General features: G+C 36.5%; 1 protein-coding gene across 3 annotated transcripts; it reads right to left on the bottom strand.

The window, feature by feature from the left end:
- Window positions 1–432: 432 nt before the first annotated feature.
- On the bottom strand, window positions 433–8,955 carry LOC117624616 (magnesium-chelatase subunit ChlD, chloroplastic). 3 transcript variants are annotated; one of them, XM_034355973.1, is made up of 15 exons: window positions 8,554–8,955; window positions 7,373–7,551; window positions 6,737–6,821; window positions 6,350–6,666; window positions 6,134–6,257; window positions 5,159–5,251; window positions 3,702–3,797; window positions 3,183–3,320; window positions 2,774–2,983; window positions 2,515–2,670; window positions 2,059–2,166; window positions 1,500–1,634; window positions 1,262–1,423; window positions 783–903; window positions 433–699 (listed from the first exon to the last, which is right to left on the bottom strand). In XM_034355973.1, exons 1-15 carry the CDS (start codon window positions 8,833–8,835, stop codon window positions 614–616), a joined length of 2,292 nt encoding a protein of 763 aa, XP_034211864.1. In that variant the 5' UTR covers window positions 8,836–8,955; the 3' UTR covers window positions 433–613. The 3 variants fall into 3 exon arrangements, with proteins under 3 accessions (XP_034211864.1, XP_034211866.1, XP_034211865.1); XM_034355975.1 differs by having other exon boundaries at window positions 7,373–7,514; window positions 8,554–8,642; XM_034355974.1 differs by lacking the exon at window positions 3,702–3,797 and having other exon boundaries at window positions 8,554–8,936.
- Window positions 8,956–9,667: the final 712 nt, after the last annotated feature.

A 9,667-nucleotide genomic window follows, 5' to 3' on the forward strand; every position in this document is an offset into this window, starting at 1 on the left:
CAAAAGAGTTCACCCCTCCTTGTAATGGATGAATTGAATAATACAAAAGCTATAGGAACCGATCCTATATCTTCATTACTTCTAAATTCTCTCCTCAATTCCTTTAGTTCTATAACAAATTGAGTTATTTATCGGGGAATTTAAAAAAAATTTGGAATTGGTGTAACGGAGAGTGATTGGCTCAGCTTCGGTTGTGTCTAGGAATACTGAAGGTTCGGTGTTGGGGAGAAAAAATTTCCAGCGTCTCTCTCCTCCAGATCTGAGAAATCTCTCTCCTCATTGAATCATTCCATTATGACAAAGTATTATCCTTTTCCATCCTCAGTTTGAATATATTAGAAAAAAAGAGAGAGAAAGAAATCAATACATGGCGTATGGGTGATGGAGTGACTGAGAGAGATAGGAATGGAGGAGAGTGAGAAACGCCGGAAATAGAAGAAGAATGAACAAAGTTGCATATTTTTTATGGTTGAGATATGCTGTCCCCAAATTGTGCGTCCCCTCATGTCCTTGTTCTGTTCCAATAGAAGAAAATATATTTTTATAGGAACTAGCTGCTTTTATGGCCAAACTAGCCGAAATGGAACAACATAAAACAACAATTTCTGATGCTTCATGTGCTTTTCAGGGCTGATAAAGCGTCCTTTGTTGCAGCTGAGATTACAGCATCTGACGCATTTGGCAAGTAATAATATTTTCCTGCAGAGAAAATCTTATAATGAGATTATGTTACAGTCTTCACAGATGAAGAACAATAGGTGATAGAATAAGTTGGACAGAACCTTGAGCCACTCTGGCAATCTCCTTAGCAAAACCAGTTGAAACAAACTTATTTTCAGTGTCGATGACGAGGAGAGACATCCCTGATTTGTAGATTTTACCAGCAACCTCAAGAATCTCATCCTTCATTAAGAAGCACCAATAGAATTACCACAAGTGAATGCAATAGAGAAATAAACTGAGGGTAGAAATGCGCAACTACACTAGCACCTTATGTTTTGAGTGTCCGGAAAATATATGGGTCTTGTGTTTATCATTAGAAAGATGGTATCTGATAATTCAAAAGCAATTTGTGTATTACCCTTTCCTTCAGATATTAAATTATTAATATAATTTTTGGGAAAAGTCTCATGCAATCTCAGATCAGGTTGCTCAATTCTGACAGTGAGGCTTGGCATAGACCATCATCTCATTAAGGCCGTGGGCTGTGAGGTCCAGGCTTGCTACAATTAATATGCCAACCAAAGCACTCAGGATTTACCTTCAACTCCTGCAACGACGGTCTTGGAGCATCATTAGCAGCAGCAGCTTCAGGGTCAGTGGATCTTTTTAGTGATATATTGGCTCTACCATCCGTTATTGCAACAATCATGATACGTCCAACATCACCACTCTTCTCTGCATTTAGTCCAACCCTAACAGCCTAAGCAGTTTAAATTCAGAATATAGTCAGTTACGTGGGGGTGGAGATCCTAGTACTCGGAAGGGAATTTACATACCGTGGTCAGACCATGGGCAAGGGGAGAACCTCCACCACATGGAAGTCTCTCAAGACGTCTTCTTGCCATTGAAATTGATCTAGAAGGAGGCAGAAGAACTTCTGCAGAATCTCCACGGAAAGGAATGATAGAAACCTAAAGGACATTACCAGTTTAACACATTACAAGGTAATTATCGGTATAGACATAGTAACAAATATCTTATTATGTTTGCTTTCACGGTTTTCTGATCAGAAGCACACATAGAATACCTAAATCAAATTCTTATAGAAATTCAGGGAAACATCTGATTCATCACATGTATGAAGCAAGTGGAAAGTGCAATCTCCAGAACATGGCTGGAATCTATATCCTACTGTTATTATGTCATCAAATTGAGTACCAGTTAATAGCCAGCCCTATAAACGCTCTGCACTGGTACAAACTCTGCTTTTCTTCTTCTCAATAATTTTTTTTTTTTTTTTGGGTTTTCTCAGCAAGAAAAAGTCAGAAGAAATCTCCTTCAGACTAAACTTATGGTAGTCGCATCTTTTAAATTAAGTACGAAAGTTTTTGTCACCTGATCTCTGCTTGTATAACTTTCTGCTAGTAACTTGAGTGCTGCTCCTTTTGCATTCTGCATTCTATTCAATGCCATGCTTCCACTTGCATCAACAACAAATATAACCTGCCATGAAGTAAAATGAAAAGTGTTTCACTATGCTAAGCATTTGCATGAGGAACTTTTTGACCAACAATACTTGAATAATTTAAGATGCCATTAAAAAGGGTAAACTATTTGGTCAAAGTTTCTCCACAGCTGATTATCAAATTTTATGGATTTCATGCAGTATGGCAACCTATGCCAAAACTGAGGCTCAAAAAATCTTATACGAAAAATATTGAGAGCACTTTTCCATCATAAGCCATTCATCACATCCAGACACCATGTAAATATATGTATATGCATATATTATATACATATACTAAAAGCACAAGGATGAGTGCAAGTAATTAAAGTATGGTGTCAATATACCAGTGCTCCTGCCTTTCGTGCCATTCTCTTCGCTCTCATATCAGTTTTTTCCACAAACACTTTCCTACCACTTTGAGTGTTCTTTTCCCTACGCAACTTTTGATATGGTGCAGCAGCTCTAAGGGTCGCATCAACAGCTAATCTCCTTATAGGGCCCTGTTAAAGACAAAGCTTGTTCAGAAAAGATGAATACAGTCAATAAAATTTTTCAAAGCAAACATTTCTAAAATTTCTGAAACTCTAAGATGGGAGTAGTAACCTTTGGAAGCATTGGCTTAATATATCGACCTCTATCTTCTGAAAATATAACATTCTTTGCTCTCCCAGCCTTCCCTCTGCGTCTCTGCGCTTGTTGTGCAAAAAAAAGAAGCTTCTCATCCGCCAAACCCCCTTCTGCATCAAAGATAAACTCTTCAGGAATTTGAGGCTCTTGTTCATTCTCTTCATCATTTTCTTCATCATTTTCATCCTGGTTACATAAGGAAGTGTGCATAAAAATTAAACCTGTGTTTCCCTGTTAAATCTGGTAGAAAAATATTAAAACCAAAAACTGAATTGTAAAACACCACAATTATTACTTGATTTATAGCAATAGTCACTTAGAAACAAAAGAAGCCATCTGCACTGATCTGTACGTGAAGTTTAAACTTTATTCAATGTTAACAAACCTCTTGTTCTTCCTCCTCATTTTGCTCTTCCCCGGATTCTTCATTTTGTGGAGGAGGTGGTGGAGGTGGAGGCTGTTGATTTTGCTGTTCTGGTGGGTTCTCAGTGATGATTGAACGAGGAAGAATGACCAGTTCTACCTGCAATAGGTACTGTCATAATGAAAATTTGTTGTATATGCTCGCCAATTGAAAAAGTAATGATGTGAATGCTGATAGACAAAACTATTAAGATGCAAAGTGCAAAAGTCATTTCATTACTCAAGTGAGCTGCTAATTCATGAAATATGATGAACAAATTGAGTTACATAAACTAGATGCCTCAGGCCCTGCTTGCCAATTTCAATGAAGGCTTTTAAAGATAAGTATATGCCTCATTTTCTTTTCTAAAGATAAAAAAAATTGAGTTACATAAACTAGCGCATTTGCTTCCTATGCAGAAGAAATGTACATAACCTTTCAGAAGTACACTTAACAACATTTTTATTATTTTTTGATAAGACAGAAAGAAGTATACTTAACAGCTTTTTTCAGGTCGTCAACATTAACTTTTTCTCGTCCTTCTAGAGCAGCTAAGGATTTTGCAACACGAGCAGAATATAGCTCAGCTCTATGCCCCTGATATTCCCAATGAAACTTTGAAGGTTAATTTCTGGTCCAGTTACAGCAAACAAGTAACATGTTAAAATCAGAAGCAAAAGAAAAGGACAAATGTTAAGAGATGGTCAAGTTAAGATATATGAATAGAAATTTCCTTGACTCCACATCAGTAAGATGACATGTTGAATTAGAGCAGGTAAAATAAAAAGGATGGTCCCCTAGGCTCTTGCCAATATGAGGCCAGGGGATGGAAAGATGTAAGGGGCTACACCTGTTTTCAAGAGATTGTTTATCCGACTTGGCATGAGTCATGACCACCACGGTCAGTTGGGGCAATAAAAATCATGGAAACCAAGCTCTATTTCCCTTGTGTTTTCTAAGTTGTAAAAATAAGCATTGGCTTTTCAATTTATCCTCGACTGTCACAGATCTCGCATGTGTTTATTTACATTATGTTTGGGCAATATAAATTATAAACATAAAATTACATTTTACTCATAAGCATTACAGATCTCACATGTTGCCCTAGTATTTTAAATTTTTATCACTGCAACAATGATCAGCAATATTTTAAGTTCACCCCCATCCAATCCTGGGCCTGACAAGTGTTCTTGAATGCTAAATATGGGCACATATATGACATTGATAGGACCTTCAAAAACCGTTTGCTTGAAAAAGGCACATTAATTTGGTGATTGAAGTTAACTGAGCCCGAATATGTGAAACAGAAAATTCCACTTAACCATCCAATTTACTCCTTTCAAACTGGCATTTAACGCCCATGGCAAACCCCCATGCATAAAAACTATAGCATTCTTTCTGTTTTGGGCTGCATTCAACTACTGAAGACAGCATGCCAAAATAAAAGTTGGGAGATTATGCAACAATAGGTAAAGAAATTAAAATTCGTATGAAAACCCTTAATCTTATAAAAGTCTGATGATCCTGATCTATATTTCAAAAGCTCTGAAGGGGGTAACGGAGGGCATTTGCATAAATGTACTTTTCTATATATTGGCACTATGGTTTAAATAGAAATTGTCAGAACTCTGGTAATGGGTTTCAACCATATTTTTGTGGATGAAGAGAGGCGTCTTGCAGGTGGTACATAATGCATCATCACTCAGATTTAGCAAATACCATGTGGATTGAGTCACGCTTCACTAATGCATAGCCAATGCTAAAGGTTGGTAGTTTAGGTTCCAGGGAAGCAATGAGAGGGAGGGAAAGCATTTAGTCTTCAATTCATATGGCAGCTCAAGCTAGGTTGCAATGCAATGGTAGAACAATCCATGGCTTCACCTAATATTATAACCAAAAGGAAAGAAGAACTCATGCAAAACCTGTCGTATCTTAATAATGAGTTTCACAGTATAAACCTGGCAACCACCTCGAAGAGCTTCCAAAACCAGGTACTTTAATTGTTCTCTGCTTATAACGACATCCTTTAGATACTCTCTTGCCAAAATGATCTGCAACATGTAAATTTTATGGAAACGAATCAAAAAAATTTCATCTATTGCCCACAAGTTATGGGTACACATGCTTCTGTGTGACTATATCAATAATCTTTCAAGATATTTTAAGAGTGAAGTTGGTACTCTAGTTTCATCAAACATAGTTTTTTGACCCTTTGTTTCATATCATCCTTAAGGATACTCATTCAAAGCAGATTTGTCTGGAGCCTTTTAAAAAGTGCAGCCCTATCTTTAAAAAACTTAGTACTGCTGATGCTAAGGAAAAACGCGGGATTTCATATTTTTTTTAAAAGAAAGAAACATGAATCACATTCTATACCAATATTATACCCTTAAAAGGAAGACTGTTCGAAAAGACAATCTTTAAAAAGAAGAGTTAATTGTCTTAATCTTTAGAAACTAATAGCTAGAAAAACAGGCTATTCCATCTAAGGCATAACATGAACCGAGGAATCCAACCAAATAGGAATGAATAGGCATGTGGGCAAGACAAACAAATCTGTAAATAAGGAAAGGATAGTATACTGTTGTTCTTCTTTTTCTTGTATATTTAGTACATAATACTATACATTAATTTTCTGTCACCTACCACCATATGCGTGATACTGAATTTAATACTAGAAATATCTCTTACAATAAAAAATATATAATATGAGGACTAATAATGACACGGGAACAATATATCAACAAGATCTAAAGACCAACATTAAAAGAAAGATGCACAGACCATTCTTTCTTTATAAATAAAATGCATTAGATCCTTCTTTTTTCTAATAAATAAAATCCTCAAGAATCTCCCTCTCCAGCCCCTCCATCATGATAATAACAATCTAGCGTGCAAACAAACTACTTTTTTTTTTTTTCCTGCCTGTGTACCTGAGTTTTTACATATTCTGTTTCTTCTTGAACCATTTTAAAGACTTCAGAACTATGTTCCTGAAATTGTGTTGCAATACCCACAGCTGCAACACGATCATCAAAACTCATTTCAAGATCTGCACTGCAAAAGAAGGGTGCACCATTAGTAGAATAGAATGAGAAGGCTTAAAAATTAGATAACTTGTTCCATTAGGTAAATACAAGCATCTGTACCTCAAATTAATTGCAATACGATCTAGTAAGTGTTCACGAACAGCACCCTCTTCCGGATTGTAAGTAGCAATCAAGAGAGGCTTGCATGGATGCCTAAAGCTGATTCCCTCTCTTTCCACAATATTAACTCCTTCAGTTAATACGTTAAGAAGCAAATTACTAATACCCTCATCCAAAAGATTAATTTCATCAACGTATAATACACCTCGATGAGCTTCAGCAAGAAGGCCTGGCTGGAAAACAGTGGTTCCTGTTTTCACAGACTCCTCGACATCAACAGACCCAATGAGTCTGTCCTCTGTGACTCCAAGTGGAATCTACAATGTGAAAGTAGCGTGTTTACATGAAAATAATATGAATAGGAAAAGATCTTTCCATGACAAGTACCTGAACAAAAGGAGACCTGACAATCTGAGTCTTGATATTACCAGCAGAATCATACTCCATGCAGTCAGGTAAAACATCTTCCCACCTTTAAGAATTACAACCAAACCATTATCATTGAAAGAGTGCACAAGATCAACTGGAGAAAGTGCAAACAGAACATCTGATCAAAACTTCTTGTCTGAGAATTTCTAGGCCATTAAAAGATGAGTAAATATTTAAACTTCAAACCAACAGCCACTCTCCACTGTTTCCATCAATTGCACATGGTTCTGACTGAAATAGGATCTATACAGAAAATCATGGTTCTTTATTTTTTTTAAATTGATATATGGGTCATTATGATGACATTATGACAAGAGATGGATTAAAGTGATCTTAGCAAGCTGTAAATCTGTTCCATTGATGTGTCCCTTGCTGAAGTCACATAATTGAGTAAACCATTCCATAAAAATTAAAAAAAGAGTTCCATAACTTGTCATGTGCCAAAAAGGTTACAAACTATATTAGCCAAAATTCGTTTTTGCTTTAGTGAAGAAAAGCAAGTGAATCATGTCATCAACTGAGAGTGTACATCCCTAATTACCCCCTCTATCTATGCTGATCGCAAAATAACCTGTAAGCATTAAGTATCCTTACTCTTCGGGACAGGCTGGATCAGCATTTGCCATTGAACCAACAACTACTTCAATGGGTGGCAAAATTGCATGCAATCCACGTGCCATTACTGTCTTGGCTGTTCCACGCTTTCCGGAGATAGCAATTCCTCCAATTTCGCGGTCTATAGCCCCAAGCAACAAAGCAGTTTTAATAGCATCCTATAAAATAACAAGTATTCAAAATAATGCACATATATGGAAATTTCACTAATAAACCAACGGTAGAAGTTGGCAGTTATCCTAGATTTAATATGTATTAAAACCTGGAAAAAAAAATTTGTATCCAGCCAGCTGGCTTGAAATAGAACAAAAACAAAATTAAATTCAAAGGACTCCAGACCTATGACATTATTTCTCCATGCACGCCTAACTAGCCTTATACTGAAAATCTGGACACACAACTAAGTTCATATAATACTAAAAGAATAATAACAAATGGATAATGAAAATATCTAACATCAACCAATCTAAAGATGTAGAGAGTTGCAATTCGACATGAATGCACAACACCTAAACTATCCCATTTAGTTTTTGGTTAATGTCCTAAGCTATGGAAGCACCGTTTGTATTCGCTTGTTGTCAGAGCTTTCGTTAAACCTTTTAGCAATCCAGTGAAACCCTCATACTCAAGAACGTATTTTTCTTATTAGCTTACAAATTTGATAGGACACTGAGCCTCCAAAACAATACATCATTGGTATACAGATATTAAAGAAGTCACATATAGCATGATATCAAAAATGTCAATAGCTAGCATTTGTCAACATTTTACCTGCTTAAAAAAGTGATATTTGAATAACAAAAAATCACATTGCAATTTAAGAATTAATATCCAATTCATAGAAAATTCAGCTCCAAAATTAGTCCTGATAAAATGTATGCCAAATATATCGCCTCCAACCAAAAAAAGTGGGTGAAATCTATGAGAAAACCATCCCAACATCAATTTACCCAAATGACACACCAACCCATACCACACTCACAAATAAACGAAAAATTAAACTTCGAAGACAGAATTCCTTCAAAAAAAAATTTTCCAAAAGCTAAACCCACTTGAGTAAAACCAGAAAACATAAAAACCCACGCCATATTTCACCAGCAAAATACAGAATCAAAAAGCCAAAGCACCATTTTTCGAATGAAAGAGAGATGAGATTTTACCTGGCCAACAACAGCAGCTAAAGGAAAGTACTGCCTTCCATAGGAAATGGAGTCCAAGTTCTTTTCTTGAGTAACTAAAGCGCCATTTCCAGACTCGACAGTGGCAGTTGCAGAAGCAGTAACACGAATGTGGATGCGACGGCTGTCAAAGCGTTTTGCATTGAAAGAAGAAGGAGAAGGAGAAGAAGGAGAGAGAAGAAGAGGGTGTTGAAGCCTGAAAATGGGAAGAAGGGAAGAAGATTGGAGGTGTGAGAATGGTGAAGCTGTGGGTGAGAAAGCCATTGAAAGAAGGAAGGAGGGGGTGAGTGAAAGGGAGGAAGCTGATGAGTAAGTAATTTGCTTTCTCTTCTTATCTATACATAATCTATAATAATATTGGGCATTTGTTGGATTGGATGGAATAAGGTTTGATTTTTGGATTTTATACATATATATAGGATAGGAGGTGTGACTACGAGTGAATGGCTCAACCGCAATGGCGCGCGTGATGATGTTGTGGCCTTGTCCTCATTTGGTAGAGGGTAGGCATTAACCGTTAACAGACTTGAAACCCAAAAATAAATAAATAAATAAATAAATAAGTAACCTTCACAGTATTAAATTTCGATATTTTCGCCGAAATATCGGCGAAACTATCGTTTTTTTGGACCCACGATATTTTCGCACATAACCTTCCATTTATCGTCAATATATCGATAATTTCTCGTCAATATATCGATAATTTCGACGATATTTTCGTTCAATACCCTGCTTTAAATGGTCAATATATCGCGATATTATCGATAATATCGCGATATGAACTTTCAAAAATTAAACATGTAAACTCACCCACACATCTGCGCACGCTGGGGCTCGAACCCAGCCCCCTTCCGAAAAACTGCAGCGTCTTTACCACTACACTGGTCGTCAGTTTGTGATTACAATCTATGTAATCTAATATATATAATACACTACTTGCGAGCTGGTTTTCAAGTTTTAACTTTTCAACTACTCACCACGTTTCAACTTACTCATTCACTCCACCATTCAACCACACACCTAACTAATTAGTTGTAGTCATATTTCTATACATATAGTTAGGTTACCATGCCGTCTCTTGTTTCTCAACATCTCT

The sequence above is a fragment of the Prunus dulcis genome, chromosome 4 (genome assembly GCF_902201215.1).
Source record: "Prunus dulcis chromosome 4, ALMONDv2, whole genome shotgun sequence".
In the NCBI taxonomy this organism is placed as follows: domain Eukaryota; kingdom Viridiplantae; phylum Streptophyta; class Magnoliopsida; order Rosales; family Rosaceae; genus Prunus; species Prunus dulcis.